The following is a 26,638-nucleotide window of genomic DNA, read 5'->3' as shown; positions in this document are numbered from 1 at the left end:
TACTCAAAGTTGTAGGTAAATTTTATATCACTGTAGCTGCTAACACAAACTTCCCTCCTCCTCCCCCTCCCCCACCACCTCCTCCCCCTGGGCCAGTACTACAGCCAACATTTTCCTCCATAGAGCTGATAAAAGAGAGGAGAGGGAAGAAGAAAGATCAGATGGTTGAGGATTCAAGGCCTGCAGAAATCCCCAGCATGCTGGACATCCTAAAGGACAAAGACAAGGTTAAGCTGCAGTCTGTGAAAAGGTTTGTCTCACATTTTCAACTCTTTTATATGTATATATATATCTTAAAAAGATGTGGAAAGTAAGAGCAGCAGTGGTGCCAGTGGTAATTGGAGCACTGGGGGCTGTGACCCCCAAATTGGGAGAGTGGCTACAGCAGATTCCAGGTAAATCATCATAGGTCTCTGTCCAGAAGAGCGCAGTCCTAGGAACAGCTAAGATACTGCGCAGAACCCTCAAACTCCCAGGCCTCTGGTAGAGGACCCGAGCTTGAGGATGACACATACCACCCCATGAGGGGTGAGAAAACAGTTTTATATATATATATATATATATACCGGTATATATATATATAGATATAAAAGTTTGGGGGTCACAGCCCCCAGTGCTCCAATTACCACTGGCACCACTGCTGCTCTTACTTTCCACATCTTTTCTAGCTCCTCCTTCATATATATATATATATGTATATATATATATATATATATATATATATATATATATATATATATATATATATATATATACATATATATATATACATATATATATATATATATATATATATATATATATATATATATATATATATATATATATATATATTAGATATATATATTAAAATGTTCTCCTTTTGCTTTTAAAGCTGATTAGAGGTACCTGTAGTCAAAATGAAATCCAAATAGCCGTCTAAACAATAAATCGAAACAATAAATATGTGTATAAAAAATACATCTGTAGAATCTCTTATATTCGGCAACAATAAAAATATTAGTTAAAAAATTGTGCAAAAAAGCAATTACCGTAAAAAAATACAAGAAAAGCTATTCAATAGTAAATTAGATCATAAAATAAAGGTATAAACATTGACAATGGACATCACTGGACTGAAAAAGATAAAGAATGTAAGGGGTCAGTAATTAAGGATGACATTTGGACAGAGCAGCAGACAGGAAGGAAGCGACAAAGAAGATTGGAAGGTGGCCGTCCCAGAAGCCAAAGCTCAAACTGAAACCCCTCTGGTGAGACGCAGGTCTTCAGCCTTCTGGTTCTCAGCTGGAAGGTGAATATTCAGTACATTTGTCAAAGAGTAGGTTCTTGATCTGCTTTGTTCGGTTAACTTCAGTTTGAGCAGCAGATGCTGAAACCAACCTGGAAGAAAAGGTTCCTTTGACCAGGAGAAGCTGAGCTGCTGATCCAGGATCTCTGCGGACTCTTAGAAGAGACTCCTTTATGCTGATCCTCTCTGACCTAACCTGCTGGACCAAATATTCATCATCTCATAGAATCCATGATGTGGATTTATTTATTTTTGTAACTTTTATCCTCTTTATTTTTCACAAACAGGATTTTAATTTGAACATAAACACTAATAATTAGTGTTAACTTGTTGCACATTGAATGGGTGATCAGATCTGTTCTGGAGGAGCAGAATGAGCTCATTGAACATAGAGGGACTATCAGACGTAAAGATTTGGTACAGTGTTTTACATGAAGCAACTGTAGTCTGCATCGACTTGGAGAAGTTATTTATTTAGTCAGTTTAGCTCGATGCTGTAAATTAATTTTAGCATTTAGTTGTTTTTTTTACCAGCTCTAGTTATTTTAGTTCATATTTATTTGCCCTTTTGAAGCCAAAGACGTTCCACTGATTTCACACTGAATTGTTCATTTTATTAAAGTTCTTCTTTGTTAAAGGAAAGCCACCTTAGATTATGTTTTCATATTTGATGCTTTAGTTACAGAAGCAGAGTTTAGTCAGTACCTACCTCTGTGCTTTAGAGTTGAAGGCAAAGTCAAAGATGATGATTCTAGCCAAGCTTTAAGAAAACCATCAGTTGTTATGGAGCAGGTGAATTAAACTGACATTTTCAGGCGTTTTGATGAGTTTCTGTATCATTTCTCAGTATACTTTCACTCTATAGCTGCTTATTTAAGGCTTTTTCAAGGGAAGATAAGGTGGTCATTAAAATGGGATTTTTATCTGCAAAGTTCTCTAAAAATTGTATTTCATTTTAATAAAAGTATCTCCTGACTCCCTGTCCTTTATTGTGCTGAAGCACTTCTTTTTGTAAATGTCTGAACAAGGAAAATTTACGAAAAATTATATTGATTATGCTTATTATTGATTATAATTATTTAAATTGATCGTTTTTAACTGATGTGTGATTTTACATGTTCCATTTTTTACATCTTGTTACGCTAAAACCCCATACTTTCTTGTATTTAAATTAGATGATTTGTGAAGGATCCAATTGCACTGCAGGTTTGCAAAGTGGTAGGAAATGTTAAATGGCTTTTAAAAATCTTCATAAACCAATATCAAAATTGCCTGTAATTAATATTCCCCCCTTTATTGCAGGACCAGGAAAACCTTTTACAATTTAACAAATTTCTCTATAAGTAGACCTATTTTGAGTTGTTTTGAAGAATAAGGATTGACTAATTTGGAATGTGTGGGGAAATTAAAAGCTAGAAAAAGCACTTCTTTTCTAAGGTTTAGATTAATTGCATTAAAAATTCAGTTTTGTTTTACATATTTAGGGTAAAACTAAAAGCATTCAGAAACATAATCTGACCCTGCAGCAGGACATTCTAGCTCACCATCCATAGCATCTCTGTGCCGTCACGATGCAATGATTGTACAAATAAATATCCACATATTTTAAAGACTGAAATGAAGGTAAAGATTTAAATATAAATGTTCCCAATTATAATTAAACGCAGTTCCCAATAATATGGGGTTTTAATGTCAAATTTCAGACTTTAATAGAGGCTTATTTCTGGATGACTGATTTCTATCCTGTTGACAGATTATTCCACTTGAGCTGTAGATCTCTGCAGCTCCTCCAGAGTGAAGCTAAGAGGCACTGTGAATTCTTTGTGGGTTTGCAGCAGCAATTTCAGTCATCCCTACGGTAGCATAAGCTGGCTCAGGAGGAGGGATTTGTCTGTTCAAGCTGCAGCTCCGTACGTCTCTGTGTCATTGGGCAAGACGCTGCACTTGCCTGATGTTAGAGGTCAGATACTGCTATGTTGAAGTTTACCACCAACATGCATCAATGTCTGCTCTGTTCCTTGGTTTTCCTGTCGGGTTATTTCTAGAATGTTCTCCAACAAACCTAAAAGGCCTTCAGGCAACAGGTATCTAGACATTAGGTTATCTCTGAAAGCAGCCGGTTGCACTGGGCATATTTCTCCATAAAGAGTTTATGTTATGATGATCCATCGCATGAAATCCAAACTAAATATTAGAAGGGCAAATAAATACCTCAGGATGTTGTCCAAACTGTTCCTCACCTGTCCAGGTATCTTGGCTCCGCCCACTCACTGCAGTCTGCATGTCGTTCTGGTTCTTTCTGATGAGACCCATTGGACCCTCTTCCAGATATCTCTGCTGATTCAATTTGGTTTTTTATTAATTTCAGTATTAAAGTACTTTGAACCACACAGACTGTGCTATTTATTAATAACTTAAAACTGAATAATTCATTTTTTAAAATTATAATCATAAATTGATTTCAGAAGAACACATTAATTCAAATTATAATTAAAAATTGAATTATTTTTAAATCTAATCATTTTATGTAAATAGGTTTTATGGCAGACGTGGTCAAACATGCAATGTACTTGATTATTTGTATTTAGATAAAGAGCCAAACCTTTATCTCCAAATGTAGCCAAAAAACACACGAGGCTCAGTGAATCTCCCTAATAAATATATCTATATATATATATATATATATATATATATATATATATATATATATATTTTAAATAAAACAATTTCATTCAGTCTCCTCTTCTCTCCCCTTCCCTTCATTCCACCTAACCTCTATTCAGTTTCCACCTTTCTGCTTTTCCCACCTTCTCTTTTCTTCTATCATCTTCCTTTCCTTCCTAACCTCTTCTCTTTTGTCCTATCCCTGTTCCTTCTATCTATCTCGGTTGGATGAATGTAACCTGGCCGTTTAGACACAGGTCGCATTTAAAAAGATCAGATACTATCGGATTCAGGACATAGCCAAGTGGCCTGGGTTGCATTTGAAAAGAAAAAATCTGATCTTTCTTGTTCAGACTGTCATGAAAAGATCAGATACAGATCGCATATGGGCAACACAACAACAAATGAATTAAAAATCATACTTGGGTCCCTTCAGGCTGCATTGTGAACATAGCCATAGTTAGATCCTTCATTCCTCTAGTTGCTTGGTTGTAGCGGCTCTGGACTCACACAGTTATAGCAACTGAAACACTTGTTTTATCAGGAGCCGAACCAACTGGGCCAGAATACGTACCTACATTATTTCCTGATCTAAGTTCTCCAACAAGCAAAGGAGGATTTATCCAATGGCCAGATTTGAACTCAGGCTCTAAAAAGCAAACAGATTAATGCTGATGGAGGAGCAACAGGAAAGACTGGAGAAGACAGAAGGTGAATGCCATTAAACTATTTATTTTACAGCTTTAGTTCGGCTGAAAATATCAGAGAAAACATGGAAAAAGATTCTTTCTAATTTATATGAAACCAGATAAAGAAACATTTTTACAATCCATGAGGTTTTTATTGCTGCTAATTCATCAGTTTAGAAGTGATTACAATAATTAAAAACATCCACAGCAGAATATAATCCATAAAATCAGTTGTATAAAATAGGTGATAGTTACTTTCAATCATAGCAGGTAAATAGAACATCTACAGAATCAAGAACAAAACTATTAGAATTAGTTCAAAGGAAAATTATACTTTCAAAAATCTTTAAAAAGCAGAAACTTTAAACTTCTAGAGGAGAGTCAGATTTCTTTAATACATTATTAAGACAAAGGCTTTTTACCGAGTTAAAGCAGGTTCAAACTGATCAGTAAAATAACAGCAACATCATCAATCTAGTTTATCTTTTTAAACAAACATGTTTCATCATTTTAGGACTTCAATTTACCTGAATTACAGACTCCAGCCTCTAAACTGAGTTCTTTGATGTCCCGTAGTTTAACCCCATAATCCCAGCACCCCCTTTCAAGGTGGCTGGAGCTACTTTACAACATTAATTAGCTTGTAGCTGACTAACTCTGAGACTGACACACACTTCTATATGTCCCAAATCTTCACCTGAGACTCCTCTATAGATGATCTACTTCATTCTAATATCTATTGACCATAGCTCTAACACTGTGGCTAAAACAGTGGGAGTTTTGGTGGGCCTGGTTTCAACAACACACGTAGCAGGGCTGATTGATGCATTGCTAATGAAAGCCAACAAGACACTGAATTAGCTAAACTCTGAACATTTGCAGGCGACCTTTAAAAAATCCTCCAAAAACATCAAGAAACTGAGCAAAGCACATTAAATCTGTCCTACCTTTGCTTTTATTTTCATCTGAGGATATTTTCACCTGAATAAAAATCTGTTTCTGGAATATATCCAACTGATAGCAATCAATCATTCAGCTAAGATTTCTCATGTTTAAAAATAAAATTTAGTTTTTTTTCTGAGTAAATTAATCCAGAAAAAGTTCAAATCCAGATGGACCACTGCAGTGTCCATCTGGATTTTTTATTTCAATTTAAACATTCTTCCCAATTGCTTGTTGTATGGATTCTAAACTTGCTCCTTTTCTCCAAAAAGACCATTAACCTGTGAGTTTCTCAAGTAATGAGGTGAAGAAGTTTCTAGATGGACATTTTACCACCAGTCAAACATGGAAAACACCTGTAATGTTCATTCCTGTGGCATCTAACTGCTGTAACTTAAGTGACACGAATGTTTTTAAAGTTGTAGGGAAATGGCTGCTCTAACCGTATATATTCTTCCATATTCTCCCGAGTAGTGCACGACTTTACACGAGTGAATAAAGTGAATGTAATTGGTCGTTTATCAAGAGGGCGGGTCGTTGTGGCAGAAGGTTCACAAGCAAGTTTAATTGGTGCCGATGTTTGGAAGCATTTTGCTAACCAGTTAGCAACTTAGTGCTACTTGGTCCCAATGGGAAATTCCATTGGGACCAAGTAGCACTAAATTGGTGACTTAGAAACGACGCTGTCAAGGAACGCTATGGACAGAGGAAACATGCAAGAGGAGGAGAGTTTAGTGTCGGAGGTCGTGGATGAGTCTCCTCCGTCATCCATTTTTTATTTAGAGGAGGAAAGCGGGGACGAAGATGTTGTAGAAAAGGACGCCAGGGCGGCAGAAGCTTGGTTTGGTGTAGAAGGCTTCCAGCCGTACATGTTTGAGCCCTTGCCTCGCAACGCTGCCAGTTCTGTTAGCTCTACGCCTGCTGAAGACACAGACGTCCATCCCCGTGAACACTGGGACGCAACTCAATGGTAAAGGAAATAATTTTTATTTCTTATTTTAACCTTCACCTATATTAGCTGCGACATATGAATCAAGATGCGATGATTGAAAAAATTTGACTGACAGATGACTGTTGATGTATGATTTGCCGAATTTAGGTGTACAAGAAGAAATAACTAACTGGCCTGCGAAAGATAACGAAAAAAAACCCCAAAGATTTTAAGACAGATTTTTTTTTTTTTTTACAGAAATTTTCTTTTGGACAATATCGTATGATAAAAGAGTACATTTACATACATACTTAAGCAACAATGATTTGACATTAAAATATGATTTCCCTATTATTTAAAAAAAAATACAAACCCTTCCACATCATGCATTAATAAATGTCAACTGAATACTCAAATTACCTTCTCGCTTAAAACCTTTGGGACAAATCATTCAGGAGATGGCTTCTCACCTGTGTGGATTCTGTACATGTGTACAGTCAAATTATTTTTTCTAGTAAAGCGTTTGCCGCAAATCGTGCAGAAAAAAGGTTTATCACCTGTGTGAATTCTCATGTGGTCATCAAGATGAGATTTCTGAGTGAAGCTTTTTCCACAGGAAACACATTCAAAAGGCTTCTCACCTGTGTGAATTCTCATGTGAGTATTAAGAACACATTTGTGAGGGAACCTTTTTCCACAGGACAGACATTCAAAAGGCTTCTCACCTGTATGAATTCTCATGTGTGATGTCAAACTACTACTGGTAATAAAACTTTTGCCACAAATTCCACAGGAAAAAGCCTTATCACCTGTATGAATTCTCATGTGAGTATCAAGACCAGATTTCTGACGGAAGCTTTTTCCACAGGACAGACATTCAAAAGGCTTCTCCCCTGTGTGAATTCTCACGTGTCTTGTCAAAAGACTATTTCGAGTAAAACTTTTGCCACAAATTCCACAGGAAAAAGCCTTCTCACCTTTATGAATTCTCATGTGAGTATTAAGATCACATTTCTGACGGAAGCTTTTTCCACAGGACAGACATTCAAAAGGCTTCTCCCCTGTGTGAATTCTCATGTGTGATGTCAAACTACTACTGGTAATAAAACTTTTGCCACAAATTGCACAGGAAAAAGGCTTCTCACCTGTGTGACTTCTCCTGTGAGTGTTAAGACTAGATTTATTAGTGAAGCTTTTTCCACAAGACAGACATTCAAAAGGCTTCTCACCTGTGTGACTTCTCATGTGTACTGTCAAATGACCTTTTACAGTAAAACTTTTGCCACAAATTGTGCAGGAAAAAGGCTTCTCACCTGTGTGTTTTCTCATGTGAGTGTTAAGACTAGATTTTTTAGTGAAGCTTTTTCCACAAGACAGACATTTAAAAGGCTTCTCACCTGTGTGAATTCTCATGTGTCCTGTCAAACTACCTTTTAGATTAAAACTTTTGCCACAAATTGTGCAGGAAAAAGGCTTCTCACCTGTGTGACTTTTCATGTGAGTAGTAAGACAAAATTTCTGAGTGAAGCGTTTTCCACAGGACAGACATTCAAAAGGCTTCTCACCTGTGTGAATTTTCCTGTGTTTATTAAGACTAGATTTCTGAATGTAGCGTTTTCCACAGGACAGACATTCAAAAGGTTTCTCACCTGTATGAATTCTCATGTGACAAGTAAAAGTACTTTTGTCAGTAAACTTCTTGCTACAAATTGTACAAGAGAAAGGCTTCTCACCTGTGTGCATTCTTATGTGTTTGTTAATATAAGACTTTGAGGTGAAGCTTTTTCCACAGGACAGACACTCAAAAGGTTTCTCACCTGTGTGAATTTTCATGTGAGAAGTCAAACTACTTTTTGCAGTAAAATTCTTGTGACAAATGGTGCAGGAAAAAGCCTTTTCACCCATGTGAATTCTCATGTGTGTTTTAAGGGTAGATTTCTGAGCAAAGCGTTTTCCACAGGACAGACATGGAAAAGGCTTCTCACCTGTATGAATACTCATGTGAGAAGTCAAATTACACTTGTCAGATAGATTCTTGTTACAAATGGTACAGGGAAAAGCTTTCTCACCGGTGTGAATTCTGGTGTGACTATAAAGATGAGATTTATACATAAAGCTTTTTCCACAGGACAGACATTCAAAAGGCTTCTCACCAGTGTGAATTCTCTTGTGACAATTCAAAGTACTCTTGTGGGTAAAACTCTTGTTACAAATGGTACAGGAAAAGGGCTTCTCGTTTGTGTGAATTCTGATGTGTGAAACAAGACTGGATTTCTGAGTGAAGCTTTTTCCACACGACAGACATTCAAAAGCCTTCTGACCTTTGTGAGTTCTCATGTGATCCACTAAATGTTGTTTTTTTATAAAGTTTTCTCCACATGTCAAACATGAGAAAGGTTTCCCTCCTGTATCTGTCTCTTCCTGCTCACTTATGGGGAGTTCCATGGTTTTCTCTTTTGTCCAGGGATGTTCTGGTTCTTGCTGCTCTTCATTGATCTGCAGAGGTTCTGGTTCCTCTTGGTCCAAACTGGAATTCCTCTCCTGTCCACATAGCTGCTGGTCAGAGAAACCCTCTTCTTTTCCAAAATAATCCTGCAGGTGGTCTGAAAAGACAAACAACAGAGAGGTTCTATTGGTGGTTAAATAAAGGACACTCCAGTTTAATCATTCTTTTGATAATCCAACTACATATAAACAGACTGGAACTACATCTCCCAGCAGGCACTTCAGCCCTGACATACAGGTTTGAACCTCAACTTTTATGTTTAAACTTATTTTTACTTTCATTCTCCCAGTAAACAAACCCAATGTTATCACGTAAAAATTCAAAAAATATCCACTGGACTTGGTTTTCAAGATTTGAAGACGTTTCGCCACCTCTCCAGGAAGCTTTCTCAATTCAAATGTCTGGATCCGCAGTGAGTTTGAGTCTTATATAGACAACGCCTTGTATCGCTTGGAAACATGCAATGGTAACAGATGAATGGGTCGTTAGTTCCATCGTTAGCCTGTAATATCTGAACCTGTCTATGATGCTAGGGGTCGGTCGTTAAAGGGGGGATTGCCATTAAGGGGGGGGGGGGGGGGGTTGTCTCCTGTAATACCTGAAACCTGTCTATGATTGTTAAGGGTTGGTCGTTAAGGAGGTATTGTTCACCGGCTGGAGCGGGTAGGTCCGAGGAACGAATCTCACAACTTTTAAAGAAAATTCTTATTGCAGGAATGGATGAAGAGATGATGAGTTTGGAAGCAGAGAACAAACAGAGTTCATACAAACTATGTTTGATCCTAGTTATTCCTGTTACAAAAATCCACAGAAAGAAAATATTTGGGCAGAAACTGAACATCTGCTGGATGATGATGGGGATTTTTTAACCATAGAGATAAAAATAGCCCTGTGATTCAAATTATAAATTGTATTTGGAATAAAAATGAGAGAACTAGGGGTGCTAAAAAAAACACATCCTCCAAAGACAGATATTTACATGGGAATGTGGCAGATAATTCATTGACATTAGGGCTGGGCGATATAGAAAAAAAGCTTATCGATAAAAAAAAATGCATATTGATTGATATCGATAATTATTGAAAAGATTTGAAACAATTTTTTTGTGCAGCTCTGCCTGGACTTTTTATAATATTGCTAAATGATTTAATTTTAATAAAGAACACAAACACAGACTTCGAATTAAATCTTTATTTAACCAACTTTTTTAACCATAACAGAATTGTTTTAAAGAAAAATAACTTAAGAGACCTGAGTTATGTTATGAAATACTGACAAAGAATAAACTAAAGTGACCAGAAAAGTGACCAAAATAAATATAACAAATAAATAAATGCCCCCCCCACCGCCGCCCCCGTTTCCTGCTTTAACCTGAGTTATTACTTTGAAGTTTCTGGCCCCTCAGCATTTTTATCTCAATTGTTAGAACTACGTGGGAAACTGCCCAGAACTGAAAATATATATATATTTCCCGAAGATTCTTCGGAGGAGAGCCGCGTCATGGCCTACACAGCTCGTACTCCTGCGGGTGGGAGCGGCTGAGATGATAAAAAAAAAAAAAAAAGTTGGTTGTGTTATCAGACTGGTTTTCACTGGTTCCTGACACATTTTACAGATGACTGTGGTTTGTTTTTGGTCCGACTTGCCAGGACCGAAATACTGCCAGACTGCCGAACTACAAAAACCCTTTTTTGAAACAATTTCCTCCGCCTCTCCTTGCTGCGACGTCTTCATGTGCTCTGTGTTGTGGTTTGAGAGGGCGGCGCTTTGTGACGGCATGCCTGGGTCCGCGATTGTGATTGGTTGGGAGGAAGCAGTGACTAGCATAAAGCTACATGCTAGGCTACAATGAGAAGGAAGGAAAACTGCGTTTCTTTTTTATCGACCCTCTTTTTTTCTATTGCGCCACACGTCTATCGATCGATATATATCGTTATTGAATTATCGCCCAGCCCTAATTGACATATTACTGATCTTGCTGGATTTTATTCTGCTTTACTTCCATAAATTGCAGGATCTTCTTTACGTCTGGACGCTGAAACATCCTGCGGCTCTGACTGCAGCGCTGAGAGGGACTCCTGCGGGAGAACAGGGTTGGGGTGGGGGAGGCGCCTCACAGCAGAGTAGGAACGATACATGCTTTAACGTAAAAGTCTCCAAAAGCCGCCAGTGACAACGTAAAAAGTCACCAGATTTGTCGCTAGTCGCTTTTTTGAAAAATAGTCGCTGGAGGGGTCTGAAAAGTCGCTGAGTTGGCAACACTGCACCTGCGGCACTGAATCGCTCTGCTGTATTTTTTTTCTTCCCCCATTTCAGTCAAGTGGATGTGATGACGGCGGCGGCGGATGACGCATTAATCGCGCGACACAACCATTCGATGATTAAATTCATTGCCAACGCTTTTAAAAGTCGATTTTTATCGATTTTATTGATTCGTTGTTGCAGCCCTAATATAATTGGAAAGTTTAGATTTCTCTCTTATTATATTTTAACTTATTCTATTTACTCACTATAAAAGTTTTCACTCAGGCCGTTTCTCTCTCAAGGCCGCACCATTCTCTGCAGGATGGTGTTTGTAGACCAGACATAGCTTCTTCCCATAACATACCAGATTCTTTCTCAAGGTTTATTCATAACATGTTACTGTTTAACCAAAGCGTCTGACTACGTTCCATTAGGGGTGTAAATCACATCCATCATGGCGATTCGATTCAGTATCGATTTCCTGACCTAACCTTTCGATTATTATTATTTTTTTTAACACCTTACAGGCTAAACAAAGTTTCAAGTTTGAAATAAATAAATGAAAGCTGTAATATCGTTATGCATTTTCTTTAGAAACAACAGCAAATAACAGAAGTAGAAAAGTTGCATCAAAAAATACTGCAAAAATACTGCACAATATCACTGTAATGAGTTCAATGCAATACCTCGGCTCCAGAGAAACTGTCCAACATATTTTTTTAGAATGTAATAAATATACTCAGGAAAGAGAGATGTTGCGTAGAGAGTTAGACAGGAATAAAAATAAACTAGATATAAGGGAATTGTTTCAAAGGTCATCTGGGGATGTAGTTTTTGGTGGTATTTTTAATTTTCTAAGAACAACGGGTATTTTAGGGAGAATATAATAGTTTGTTTGGTCCATACTCCATTCTGGAAGGTGGCGGTAATGCACCTATAAGTTGTCTGCCAACCGCCATTAAAAAAAAGAAGAAGAAGACTCCAGAGTGCCGACGTCACCGCCCCCTTGAGAGACGCTCCGCTGCTCCTCTCCCAGATTGTAACTGACCGCAGACAGTGCCGCAGACAGGAGGCCGGCTTGTTTTGTTTTTATGACCGAAATTGCGGAAAACAACTCATGAAGTTTGACCCGCTAGAAGAGCGAGGTGCGCGAGAACGCTGGGAGCCTTTTTCCAGCTGGATCTCCGCTCTTTTTGGCCCTCATGTCCCTCCGTCGTCGGACTAAACTCGCCCCCACTTCCTCGCCGCCTCGGCCGTATCTAGACCCACAGCGTGTAGCACAGACCACGCTTCATTATTGAGCATAATTTAAAAATGTCTGCATCAAGCTCACTGCAACACACTGCTGTAAGAGTATAACCAGGAAGCGAGGTACGAGGGCAAAATAGGTTTAGCGCCACCGCAGCACGGGAGGAGAATTACGCCCAGGATCAAATGGATAAAAATAGACCGGAGGAAAAAAAAACATGAATCGATTATCTTGCGGACGTGTCGATGCATCGGTACAAAATGATTATTATTTACACCCCTAGTTCCCATTGTTGTAAGTAAAGGGGGACGAACGCTGCTCATGCAGAACAGAGCAGAATGCTATGCCATAAGGGCTGTATGATGAACTGTTCTCTCTTTGCAAAGATATTAATAAATGTGCCGACTGAGTGAAATCCATCGATCTCCGTTTATTTAACTAGGATGATTAGTTGAATATTTTTTTCCACGACAATTTGGCGTTGTCAATGCACGATTCTCTTTGACTGATTTTTTCTGAGGACAGCGATTGTCAGAAGTGTCAGGAACCACCTGGAGGAAGCAGTCTTCCAGCCTCAATACCCCGTTAGAAGGTTAAGGGACTGAGGACTTCTGGCATCGAGGTCCCTGGAGGTCAGCAGGAGGATCAAAACCAACCATTTTTTTGAGACGGTGAGATTAATCTTTTGTCGGCTCAGTTTAAATTAAATTTCAAAAACTAAATTACAAAACAACAGATTGTTTACAGATTTAAAGATTACTAGAGATCAAATACTGGAAAATTAGCTGAAACAAAGTCCTCTTTTTAAATGTAATCTAACAAAAAAACAAACCAAAACAATAAGAAACTAGATAAAATAAAGATTAATAGGATAATCTTTTTAATGCACTAAAATTAGTATAATACTAAGCAATATACATAGAAAATAAAAGATAACTTTTCTCTTGGGGACACAAAAGGCAATTCTGTTTTTGTTCCACCTGTGAACCAAAAGACCTCGCATAGGAACGTGAGGCTCTCTCTAAGGGTGAGAGGAAGGTTGTAGGTGCCACCAGAAGGTACTTCATTTTACTGAGACGTCGGTAATCTAGAGTGGGATCCCCCCCAGTTATCCAGGTCGGCACCAGAGGAATGGTGTGCATATTGGAAACCAGTAAATTACCTGTAGATAATGTGAAAGGTTTTGCAGTTCTAGTGAAGTAGAACAAAGGCAAGGTTCCAGGGAATTGTCAACTGCCCAAGGAGAAATTTTTGATCAATTGCAAAGAAAATAAGGTTCTTTTAATGTTGCAAAAATCAAAAATGTTAAAGATAAGATAAAACATTATGATGAGAAGTTAAGAGGCTAAAAAGAAGGTCTAAGGTAAGAAGATAAAAAAAAAAAAAAAGAAACTGTTTAAAATGATGGATGGATGAGAGAGAAATGGGTTAAAGAATTCAAAAAGGCAGTTTTTAAACCTGATATTAAACATATTTACACTGTATTATATATTATATATATATATTATATTATAATAAAGAATTTTACTTTCAATGGTGCTTTTAAAGAAACAAATCTCTAAACATTTACAGGAATTACCGTATTTTCACGACCATAAGGCGCACCGTACTAAAAGGCGCAGTCTCAGTTATGTGTCCCATTTCTGTATTTAACACACACATAAGGCGCACCGGACTATAGGGCGCGTTTTTTATATACCGGTACATGTCCTCTACTACCTTTAAATACCTCTACTGCGTATTTAAAAATACAGCGGGAGCAAAACTGAGTATGACTGTGCTTTATTCATGTATTTATTACAAAGTATTAATCAAACCTGGGAGCTGGCCGTGAGACAGACACATCGCAGATGACACAGCGCTGTGATCACTCCTAAATTAACTTAAAATCCTGAAACCTACCGACGGAATATGTTCGCTTTTATTACCGGTATCCTGGTGCCTGCAGCTAAAATTATTTAGATGAAAAACACCTGCCAGCAGCCGCGGTGAACCCAGAGGCTGCCCAGCCTAGAGGCTGCTGATGAAGGGATTTCTGCTGTCGGTGCACCGCTGGTATGTGGGGGTCTGAGCGCCTCCGACAGAAATAGATAATCTGGATGAACTGACTGCAATTATTAAGTTTTCAGGTGGACTTTCTCACTTAAAAACATATTAAAACTACTTTATTCCCACTGATCACAGCAAATATAGCTGCAAGATTTAGATTATTTAGATGAAAAAACACCTGCCAGCCACCGCGATGAAGAGGAGGAGACCCGCCCAGAGGCTGCTGTTGAATTAAGTTTTCAGGTAGAAAAATAGAGCGGGAGCAAAACTGACTATGATTGTGCTTTATTTATGTATTTATTACAAAGTATTAATCAAACCCATCAAAGTCATCATCCTCTGTCTCTGAATTAAACAGCTGCGCTAAATCAGACATGCCAGTTTCCCCTTCTTCGCTGTCAGAGTTACTTTCCGTGCCGGGCGGCTCCTCAGAAATAATGCCGGCTTTTGCAAAAGCTTGAAGAACAGAGCCAGCAGACACGTTAGTCCAAGGGCGTAGGTTTGATTTGAACTTTGGTGGGGACACTATTGGTCGGGTGTCATTGGTGCTGCAATATGCATGCCCTTTTTTATGCTCGATGTGGGCATCCGTACTGATAAGACGAATTCATTGTTAAAAGAGAAAAGTATAATTTTGCTACATTAATAAAAATGTTATAAGCACTACACTCATTAGATGTTGTTTATCAATGTTTGAAGCATCACCGGCTCTGATGAATGTGGAATTAGGACTGTTTTCCACTTTGTAAATGGTTTCATTTGAACGACTAATAGAGAAGGTAAATACAGTATTTTCTTTTGAAGATATAGAATTGTGCAGAGTTAAACCCCACTCTTATATTTTACCTACTATGCTCTCTTTATATCAAGCAAAATAATACATTCATTAAAATATTAACTTCACTATAAAAGTTGAACATCTGGGCTGTAGTTACTCTGTGTCGCACATTTCAGGTATTTTATCTGGGACTGAAAAATGAATCGTATTAATTGATTATTTCAATAATTGTCAACTAATTTAGTATGTGATTAATCATTAACTGGTGAATGGAGACTATAAAACATAATATAAATGTAAAATAAATGTCCCTTTCCCCTATAGAGCAATCAACTTAGATCAGTAATTATACCAAAATTGTAAAAATACAATATATATATATATATATATATATATATAATATATAAGATTAAAAAAAATTGTCTGTCAATATTCTCCATCCAGAACTCCTCATGTGGAAATATTTTAGTTTCACCTGGTTTATTTAGACATCACCTGAAGCACTGAAGGGCCAGCTGCTTCACCTACAAGCTGCCCTCGATCATTATTACTGGATATCTGTGTTTCCTATAATCATATAATGTATAAGTGCATTTTTAATAGTAAAGGATTAAATGTAACACAACCTTTTATCATCATCCTATATTGCTTACTGTCTGACTGTTTAAATAGCTCCTTTTGTCTATTTTCTTTTTCAGTGGCATCATCTACAAACACAACACTAAGAATGAGCCTAAGTTTATTCAAATATAAAATCACTTTTAACAATTATAAAAGACAATATAACTTATCTTATATCTTATCTGTAATTTAATAATATCAAAAATAAACAGCCAGATTCAAGCATTTTTACCAGACATTAATGTTTGTACTAATTTACTTATAGACTGTGTGGAAATCTATGTAAGATAAAATGAATGTTGATATTCTTCATCTGTTTGTTCTTGTCTTTATCCTATTTCTAGAAGTATAAATAGCCAATAAAATAGAACTATTATTATGTGGAACCCTAATTATGCTTTTTAAACGATAAACAGCAGATGTTTAGCCACCATTTCTTGTTGTTATACTCTATAAGAGAAATAACACCTGCTAATAATTATACCTGAACTTCCTCAAAGAGTCATCAAAAAATGAAAACAGTAACAGCAACTAAATATTGGTGAAAAGGAAACCCTCACATTTTCTTTTTTAGCTGGCTGTGGCTAAGAATCAGGAATGTTGATGGCTTACAGCCTTTATTTGCCCAATTTTCCAGCAGTCTTCAGAACTCCTGGCTGACTCAGAATATTTCGTTTTATAAAAGAAAAAAAAAAAGGTTTTTGTTTTTTAGTGTACATGATATTATTTTTTTTTTATTGGGACTTGTTTTGTAGCCTAATAATAACCGCAGCATTCTAATGTGAATACATTTTCAATGTTGTGCTCCAAGCACACGCGGACTAGAAAACAGCCAATCAGAGGGAGAGAAGGCGGAACCTAAGGCAGAACAACCAATGAGAGTGGAGTTAAACAGCGCAGCACAGTTCCATGCGCTGCTACATGAAAGGGACAGGAGAGACCAGGCAGAGGAGCTGCGAGAGGAAAAGAAGCCACTGCTGCAACAACTACTGCTGTAAATTATAAACATGTTGCTCACATCCAACTATTGGTAGGGACAATTAGGTCGGTTCAAAATTTTGGTAGGGACATGTCCCTATGGTCCCTATGCAAACCTACGCCCATGAATTAAACTATTTATTTTAGAGCTTTAGTTTGTCTGAAAACATCAGAGAAAACATGGAAAAAGATTGTAATTAATATGAAACCATAAAAAGAAGCAAATTGTTTCAATCCATGAGTTTTTTATTGCTGCTTGTTCATCAATTTAGAAGTGATTACAATAATAAAAAACATCCACAGCAGAATATAAAACATAAAATCAGTTGTATAAAATAGAAAATCTACAGAATCAAGAACAAAACTGTTAGAATTAGTTCAAAGGAAAATTATACTTTCAAAAATCTCTAAAAAGCAGAAACTTTTAACTTCTAGAGGAGAGTCAGATTTCTTTAATACATTTTTAAAACAAAGGCTTTTTACCGAGTTAAAGCAGGTTCAAACTGATCAGTAAAATAACAGCAACATCATCAATCTTGTTTATCTTGTTAAACAAACATGTTTCATCATTTTAGGACTTCATTTTCCCTGAACTACAGACTCCAGCCTCTAAACTGAGTTCTTTGATGTCCCGTAGTTTAACCCCATAATCCAGAGCCTTTAAAGGCGGCTGGAGCTACTTTACAACATTAATTAGCTTGTAGCTGACTAACTCTGAGACTGACACACACTTCTATATGTCCCAAATCTTCATCTGAGACTCCTCTATAGATGATCTACTTCATTCTAATATCTATTGACCATAGCTCTAACACTGGGCCAAATAAAGTTGGAGTTTTGGTGGGCCTGGTTTCAACAACACACGTAGCAGGGCTGATTGATGCATTGCTAATGAAAGCCAACAAGACACTGAATTAGCAAAACTCTGATCATTTGCAGCTGAATTCTTAAAAAATCCCCCAGAATAATCAGCAAAACTGAGCAAAGCTCATTAAATCTGTCCTACCTTTGCTTTTATTTTCATCTGAGGATATTTTTATCTGAATGTATGTTTCTGGAATATTTCCAACCAATAGATTATCATTCAGCTAAAAGGTTCTTTTATCTGAATGATGAATACAAACACCTTTTTTTGTCAAGGCAACTTTCTTACTAATTTACTCAGGTCCAAAATAATTAACTTTCAAATGTTCACATCCACATATTCACCCAGGACCTGAATATTTACTAGTTTACAATAGAACACCTTATCTGTTCTAGTTTCTATGTAAAAAGAGCTGTTAATTAATGGCTTTCTCAAAACTTTGCTTGAAAAAGACCATTAACCTGTGAGTTTCTCATATAGTGAGGTGAAGGAGTTTCTAGATGGACATTTTCTCACCAGTCAAACATGGAACTAGTGTTCATACCTGTGGCGTCTAACTGTGGAGGAGAATAAATGAGCAGTACGCTGCAGAGAAAGCTGCTAAAGTTGATTGAGGCGACGTGTTTAGCGCTGACGAGGGACCACTAGACATCTGTCTATAATGAGAACTACCTCAGCATTAGTGGACACCTCATTGATGCCAGCTGGGAACTGCACTCCTTCACTTTAGGTAGGCCATGTTTAGTCATTTTAAATTTCATTTTACCAAGACACAGCAAATTATTACCACATTATGTTTGCTTCTTGATGATTGCTTTGGTGAATGTGGGTAAAGTTGGATGCTTTTTGAAAATGTTGCTTTCAGTAGTATTATGTGATGCATTCTGGAAACAGGAGATGAGCCCCTGGTCTAATGCACCAGTTCAAAGACTTACTTTTACTTATTATTTAGGTACCACACACATATCATCCTTATCAGATTTTATTCTTATATCTTATTTGTACTCACAATCTAATTTTTCCCCTCTTCTGTAAATTTCTTTCGCATGGCAAGAAAACAATTTCCCTCAAGGGATTGATAAAGTTATTCTGATTGTGATTCATGAAGCCATTTGGCAGAATTCAAATCAGCCGTTTTAATCTAGATTGATCTAGATTAATTCCAAGACTACAGAAATGAATATATGCCCACCTCAAATATAAATCATTCCACATCATGAATGAATAAATGTCATCTGAATAACCGAATAACCGTCTTGTTTAAAACCCTTGTCACAAATCGTTCAGGAGAACAACTTCTCACCTGTGTGAATTATCATGTGTTTATGCAAATGACTTTTTTGAGTAAAACTTTTGCTACAAATTGTGCAGGAAAAAGGCCTCTCACCTGTGTGAATTCTGATGTGATAATTAAGACGGGTCTTAGAGGTGAAGCTTTGCCCACAAGATAGACATTCAAAAGGCTTATCACCCGTGTGAATTCTCGTGTGTGCAGTCAAATGACTTTTGCGAGTAAAACTTTTGCTACAAATCGTGCAGGAAAAAGGCCTCTCATCTGTGTGAATTCTGATGTGTGAATTAAGAGTAGATTTCTCAGTGAAGCTTTTTCCACAGGACAAACATTCAAAAGGCTTCTCACCAGTGTGAATTTTCATGTGAGAAGTCAAATGACTTTTGCAAGTGAATTTCTTGTTACAAGATGTACAGGAAAAAGGCTTCTCACCCGTGTGAATTCTGATATGATGATTAAGACGGGTCTTAGAGGTGAAGCTTTGCCCACAAGATAGACATTCAAAAGGCTTCTCACCAGTGTGAATTCTCATGTGAGAAGTCAAATGACTTTTGCGAGTGAATTTCTTGTTACAAGATGTACAGGAAAAAGGCTTCTCACCCGTGTGAATTCTGATATGATGATTAAGTATAGATTTCTGTATGAACATTTTTCCACAGGACAAACATTCAAAAGGCTTCTCACCAGTGTGAATTCTCATGTGAGAAGTCAAATTACTTTTGCAAGTGAATTTCTTGTTACAAGATGTACAGGAATAAGGCTTCTCACCTGTGTGAATTCTGATGTGAAGATTAAGTCTAGATTTCTGTGTGAACATTTTTCCACAGGACAAACATTCATAAATCTTCTGACCAGCTTGATTTCTCATGTCAGATATTGACTGTTCTTTTTTTAGAAAGTTTTCTCCCCCTGTCAGACATGGGGAAGGTTTCTCTTCAAAATCCTGCTTCAGAACAAGCTGCTCTTCCTGCTCACTTATGGGGAGCTCCATGGTTTCCTCTTTTGTCCAGGGATCTTCTGGCTTTTGCTGCTCTTCTTTTATCTGCAGAGCTTCTGGTTCCTCTTGATCCAAACAGGAATTCCTCTCCTCACCACAGAGCTGCTGGTCAGAGAAATCCTCCTCTTTTCCAAGATCATCCTGGAGGCGGTCTGAAAGACAAACACAGCAGAAAAACTTTATTACAGGCTAAAGAAAGGACACTTCACTTTATTCTTTTGTTGATCTAACTACGTAAAAGCATACGTCAGAGAAAACCTCTTTTCCAACATAATCCTGAAGGTGGTCTGAAAAGAGAAACACAGCAGAAAGACTTTCTATTGGTGGTTAAATAAAGGACACTTCACATAAGAGCACCACACTCTGCCCTTGAGTTTGAGGAGCGAGTGGATCCTGCCAAGAAACCTGAAGATATGAAGTTCATTCTGACCTAAAGTTGTTTCCCCATAAAGAATTATTAAAGAAAGTAAAGAATTGCCTGAGCTGATCTCCAGTAGAGCCAGAGGCTGTTTTTGCTCTTGTCTGGGTTCCTCGTCACAGAAGAGCAAAGTAACTCAGCCGTATCACTCAAGAGGAGGATACTTGCTGTCACTGCTGCAGAAAAAAACATTTGACCAAACCAACTGAAGAAACTCCAACAGACAGAATAAAGGAGGGGTCAGATGGAGGAGCGCAGCGGAGCGCTGACAGACGGTGTGGGATATCGGGGTAACACAGGGTAGCTGCATCCAGCCGGCTGTGATAACCAACTTCCTCGTCTATTTTCAAACTGAAGCGCTCTGCTCCTCATCTATACGTTAACAGCTGTTTCTGTTACTATAGTAACAGTTTCTATGCAACATTTCCCCTTTATTCATAAAACGGTAAAATCAGGGACATAGGTGGGGACAGCTTTAGCAGGGGACAGGTGGTCTAAAACGGGGACTGTCCCTGGAAATCGGGGATGTCTGGTCACCCTAAGCCATGGGCAATCGCTACTAGGGGTGTAAATCACATCCATCATGGCGATTCGATTCAGTATCGATTTCCTGACCCAACGATTAGATTATTTTCGATACTTAAGAATACACCACGATTCGATTCGATTAATCGATTAATCGGTTAATTTTTTTTAATTATTATTATTATTTTATTTTTTTTACACCTTACAGGCTAAACAAAGTTTCAAGTTTGAAATAAATCAATGAAAGCTGTAAAATCATTATGCATTTTCTTTAGAAACAACAGCAAATAACAGAAGTAGAAAAGTTGCATCAAAAAATACTGCAGAAATACTGCACAATATCAGTGTAATGAGTTCAATGCAATACCTCGGCTCCAGAGAAACTCTCCAACATATTTTTTTAGAATGTAATAAATATATTCAGGAAAGAGAGATGTTGTGTAGAGAGTTAGACAGGAATAAAAATAAACTAGATATAAGGGAATTGTTTCAAAGGTCATCTGGGGATGTAGTTTTTGGTAGTATTTTTAATTTTCTAAGAAGAACGGGTATTTTAGGGAGAATATAATAGTTTGTCTGGTCCATACTCCATTCTGGAAGGTGGCGGTAATGCAACTATAAGTTGTTTGCCAACCGCCATTAAAAAAAAGAAGAAGAAGAAGGCTCCAGAGTGTTGACGTCACCGCCCCTTGAGAGACGCTCCGCTGCTCCTCTCCCAGATTGTAGCTGACCGCAAACAGTGCACCAGACAGGAGGCCGGCTTGTTTTGTTTTTATGACCGAAATTGCGGAAATCAACTCGTGAAGTTTGACCCGCTAGAATAGCGAGGTGCGCGAGAACGCTGGGAGCCTTTTTCCAGCTGAATCTCCGCTCTTTTTGCCCCATTGTCCCTCCGTCGTCGGACTAAACTCGCCGCCACTTCCTCATCGCCTCGGCCGTATCTAGACCCACAGCGTGTAGCCCAGACCACGCTTCTATAGGGCTTGGTCGTCATGACGTAAGCAGTTTAGGTTGCCGCCATATTGACGGCCTCTTTTACCGCGGCTCAGACTACTGCCTATGACTACCACATACTGTACTCCTTCTCAGCCTGATTAATTTGACCTTAACTTGATTTCAACCATGGTAAACCGTTGCTGTATTGTGGGCTGTAACAGCTCAACACATGATCGCCATGGGAAAAACATAGAAAATGGGTTAACTTTCCACCGCTTTCCTGCCTGGAGGCGTAACCATGGAGACCAAGCGTCAGAGAAAAAGAGTCGTCGGCTAGCTTGGATCGCGGCTGTAAGACGACCGAACATAACTTTCCACAGTATTCCAATGTCATTGAGAGTGTGTTCCCTGCATTTTCATTCTGGTAAGGTAAAGATGCACGGTTTTATTTTATAGCCTACTTTGTTTCTTTCCTTCAAAGTTGGGATCTTTTACGGGAAAACAATAAAAACGGCAGCGGGAAAAGGCTCAAATACGTGAGAAACCCGGAGGGTTGGCAGTTAACGTTACTAACTACACCTTTGAAACACATAGCAGCTAGTTAAAAGTACATTACATGCGTGAGTGGTTGTTAGGATTAGCAGTTAGTGGTTGCTAAACTAGCAGGTTCCAGAGCCCGTCTGATCACAGCTTACCTTCGTACGGATTACTGTGTTCCCACTGTTTGCTGGCTTTATGATCTGCAGCTCCTGAACCCATCCATTCATGAACTGCATATGAGACTCCAAGGACTTGTAGCTTCGGAACTGTTTTGAAGTATAGGCGCTCACTCATCGGTGCTCCACTCATTGTTTGGAACTTTATATGGATCCAAATTATTAATAATGCTGATTTTGTCAACATACCGGTCCGAGGCTTCTCTATTTAATGTGTCCTGGTAAATTCCAGATCTTTTTCGGGATTTCGACATCTTTTTTCTCTCTACTTCTACGTCTCTTGTTTCAACAACAACGTTGTATCAGAGCTATGTTTACGTTTGCGTAGCCGTCAATATGACCGCGACGTCCCACAATGCAACGTGGATCCCGAGCCCTATACTGAGCATAATTTAAAAATGTCTGTGTGAAGCTTGCTGCAACAAACTGCTGTAAGAGTATAACCAGGAAGCGCGGTAGGAGGGCAAAATAGGTTTAGCGGCACCGCAGCACGGGAGGGAGAATTACGCCCAGGAGCAAATGGATAAAAATAGACCGGAGGGAAAAAAAAAACATTAATCGATTATCTTGCGGACGTGTCGATGCATCGGATCGTCGGCTTTTGGATCGATGCATCGATACAAAACGATTATTATTTACACCCCTAATCGCTACCAGCTGAAAATCTGGCTTAGGGCCAGAATACTTTAATCCCTGTACTTTTCTGCAGCTTTCACTATTATTCGGATTTTTTCAGTTTGTGGTCTGAGCGCTATAATTGATCACTTCTACCATGAAAAGTACAAAATCCTTCTTTTTTTACAATGAATGAGTCTTCTGCCATTTTGGGACGCTCCTCTAGAGATTTTGCAAGGCTCATTTTCACCACTGTTGATTTGGGTCTTTCTGACTGGGATGGGATTCTTTTTGCAGCATCAGTAAAGTTATTCCGAGCTCTAATTTCACTTTTCTTCTCTCTTCAGATCTTTTGCTCTCTTCACATCCGTGATACGCAGCAGGATGTTCTCCACCACAGTTACAGCATTTCATTTTTACTCCTTTCCCTCATTTTCCATATTTGTCGAGTAATATTCCATATTACTTTGTTATCATTTTGTTTTCCTGTAGAATTTCTAGATTGTTCATCTTAATTGTTCTGTGTTGGACTCCCCCTTTTTTGTTTTTGATTCAACTTTATTCCAATCTTCTTTGTTTTCAGCATTTCCTTCTTCCATCCCACAAGAATGGCTTCCTGTTTCCTCGCTACTCAGGACCCAGGACATTTCTCCACCAGGTGCTTAGAAACACTCATCCTTGTGTCGCCCAACAACGCCCCAACAACCTGCACACACATTTATTACAGAAGGCCAAAATAAAAGGGAGGTGCTCTCCAGAAAGCCAGAGCTGCATCCCATTCTGCTCTGATCCAGCTCTTTATCCAGCATTCTGTCTTCGCTGACCTCAGTACAGAGCTAGTTGTAAACCTTCTCTAACTCCTTAGACACAATAAGAAGAGAAAGATTTAAAAGGATGGTAAAAGGACACAATGCTCCTCTTCTGAAGACACAATATGGGTAATGCAGAACATCTTAGAAAAACAGGATGAAGTTAACATAGATGACATTTTCCATCACATTATTCTCCCAAAGAAATATTGATTTCCATCACAAAACACAGTTTCAATCTTTTCCCTCCCCGGTTTATTTCTGCTTCACTTTAAAGGCTAGAGTGAAAACTAATCCACACTACATTCCTGAGACAAACTTTTTGTTATTCTCATGACAAATATTCATACAGTTCAAGCTCCTCCTATTTAATGACTCGGTCTGAGGTGAAGCAACTGTGCATCACTGTGATAAACCTGAAGTCTAAAGCATTTAGATATCATAGAGGATGACAATAGAAACATGATAAAGCCAATTGTTCCTTTTGAACTATTTGAAATGCAGAGACCTGGATGACGACATGTTAACCAGAGGCAGAAGGCTGAAGAAAACTAAAATGTCTGCTCCTGTTTTAGCTGGAATACCTCTATTACTTTAGAAAAATGAGCAAAAGGACACGATTTTTGCCTTTGTGGATGGAGAAGATGTTTGTGTTTTCCTCTCAACCGGATTTGGTAAGAAATTGATTTATCAGTTAATACTGAAACAAATGAAGAATGTGATTGGTCAGCTGCTACTGCTGCTGTGGTTGGCTAAAAGCTGGACATGAGAGATGGATACCCAATCAGCTGGAAGAACTGTACTGAATGATCCTCCCTTTTGCTAACAGCCTCTACAGAACGATACCCAGATTCATACGGTGTAGGAACTGAATTTAACTACATGTCAATCTGGTTTATGCCAGGTTAAATATGTGGCCCAGATGCAAAAAATAAAAATAGGCCCTTCCAGAGCTCTTTATTGAATCTCACAAAGCAGAAAAAGCTTTCAAAAAACCAAAAGGGAGTTTTAAAATTTCTGCTTTTATCTTGAAATAATATAAACCAGTTTTTAAGCATCTGAATGGTTTAGATTTTCATGAAGAGCAGATAAATGACACTTAAGGCTGTAATAAAACAGGTGGAATAGCCCTTTAGCTTTTCACTGAACCGGTGTTACGAGAAGAAGAGCATGCCTGCTGAGAATGACCTCAGCTGCTGCTCTCTAAGCTCTTACACATTTATGATCAAGTGTCATGAAATGGCCGCTGTTTTAGTGAAGGAGGCCGTGGAGACATTTTATTTCAATGGAGAGAAAAAAAGAATCAATATGAAAGATAGAGAAAATGAAGCTGACAAAGGATAATGCAGAAGTGCTTTTAAGAGGTTTGTAGGAGGCTTTGATGTACCTATCAAGTCTAGATTTCTTTGTTAACATTTTCCCACAGACATTCATAAATCTTCTTACCTGTATGAGTTCTCATGTGATCCATTAAATGTTCTTTTTTAAGAAAGTTTTCTCCACATGTCAAACATGGGAAAGGTTTCTCTTCAGTCTGCTGCTTCAGAACAAGCTGCTCTTCCTGCTCACTAATGGGGAGCTCCATGGTTTCCTCTTTAGTCCAGGGATCTTCTGGTTCTTTCTGCTCTTCTTTTATCTGCAGAGCTTCTGGTTCCTCTTGATCCAAACTGGAATTCCTCTCCTGTCCACAGAGCTGCTGGTCAGAGAAATCCTCCTCTTTTCCAATAGAATCCTGCAGGCAGTCTGAAAGACAAACACAGCAGAAAGACTTTCTATTGGTTCTTAAATAAAGGACACTTCACATAAAAGCACCAAACTCTGTCCTTGATTTTGAGGAGCGAGTGGATCCTGCCAAGAAACCTGAAGATATGAAGTTCATTCTGGCCTAAAGTTGTTTCCCCACAAAGAATTATTAAAGAAAGTAAAGAATTCCCATCCAACACCACAGTGACTGTCTGGCAAATGAGGAAGTAATGAGACACCCTAGCCTCAGCAGCGCTTCCTGTACACCTCTGCCTGGAAGAGACAGACCCCAGCTCAATGTGTCAGACTGTGAGCTGATTTTAAGTGATTCATGAAATTCTCTGTTCTATCATATCAAAAAGAAGCATTATGGTTAGAAAGAGAAAAACAGGCCTAAATGATAAAGCCGTCTGGAGTAGCTTCCTCATTTTTTGCTAAAATGTAGCAATCAGCAGGGCTGTTTTTGCTCTTGTCTGGGTTCCTCATCACAGAAGAGCAAAGTAACTCAGCCGTATCACTCAAGAGGAGGATACTTGCTGTCACTGCTGCAGAAAAAAACATTTGACCAAACCAATTGAAGAAACTCCAACAGACAGAATAAAGGAGGGGTCAGATGGTTGAACCATATTTATATTGATTTTTTATTTATATACAGTGGGGCAAAAAAGTATTTAGTCAGCCACCAATAGTGCAAGTTCTCGCACTTAAAAAGATGAGAGAGGCCGGTAATTTTCATCATAGATATACCTCAACTATGAGAGACAAAATGAGAAAAAAAAATCCA

At 38.2% G+C, this 26,638-nt stretch overlaps 2 protein-coding genes across 3 annotated transcripts in view; both read right to left on the bottom strand.

Annotated features, from left to right (window-relative positions):
* Nucleotides 1–39: 39 nt before the first annotated feature.
* On the bottom strand, nt 40–25,874 carry LOC119777320 (zinc finger protein 605-like). The gene is made up of 6 exons (XM_038276149.1): nt 25,558–25,874; nt 19,864–20,244; nt 4,531–4,601; nt 4,375–4,452; nt 3,529–3,622; nt 40–209 (listed from the first exon to the last, which is right to left on the bottom strand). The coding sequence occupies exons 1-6, from the start codon at nt 25,694–25,696 to the stop codon at nt 40–42; spliced, it is 933 nt and encodes a 310-aa protein (XP_038132077.1). The 5' UTR covers nt 25,697–25,874.
* LOC119777317 (gastrula zinc finger protein XlCGF57.1-like) overlaps nt 6,754–26,638 on the bottom strand; it is a 30,478-nt gene continuing 10,593 nt past the window's right edge. The window contains exons 2-3 of one of the 2 annotated variants that reach the window (XM_038276147.1): nt 7,455–9,117; nt 6,754–7,286 (exon numbers count right to left, since the gene is read on the bottom strand). In XM_038276147.1, the coding sequence (XP_038132075.1) occupies nt 6,962–7,286; nt 7,455–8,959 (1,830 nt within the window). In that variant the 5' untranslated portion in view covers nt 8,960–9,117 and the 3' untranslated portion in view covers nt 6,754–6,961. Of the gene's footprint in view, nt 9,118–26,638 lie in introns of both variants that reach the window. The other variant, XM_038276146.1, reaches the window with a different exon arrangement.

The sequence above is a fragment of the Cyprinodon tularosa genome, unplaced genomic scaffold, assembly GCF_016077235.1.
Source record: "Cyprinodon tularosa strain WSP-4 unplaced genomic scaffold, ASM1607723v1 ctg1220, whole genome shotgun sequence".
NCBI lineage: Eukaryota > Metazoa > Chordata > Actinopteri > Cyprinodontiformes > Cyprinodontidae > Cyprinodon > Cyprinodon tularosa.
This window is presented reverse-complemented; position numbering and strand designations above follow the sequence as displayed.

Bases quoted from the DNA above. Each gene is read 5' to 3' on its own strand.
- LOC119777320 (XM_038276149.1), bottom strand. From the start codon at position 25,696: ATGGAGCTCCCCATTAGTGAGCAGGAAGAGCAGCTTGTTCTGAAGCAG. The intron at 4,453-4,530 runs GTAGGTACGTAT...GTGTGAGTCCAG, and splicing joins AACTTAGATCAGGAAATAAT to AGCCGCTACAACCAAGCAAC. The intron at 3,623-4,374 runs GTATGATTTTTA...TTGAATCAGCAG, and splicing joins TGCAGCCTGAAGGGACCCAA to AGATATCTGGAAGAGGGTCC.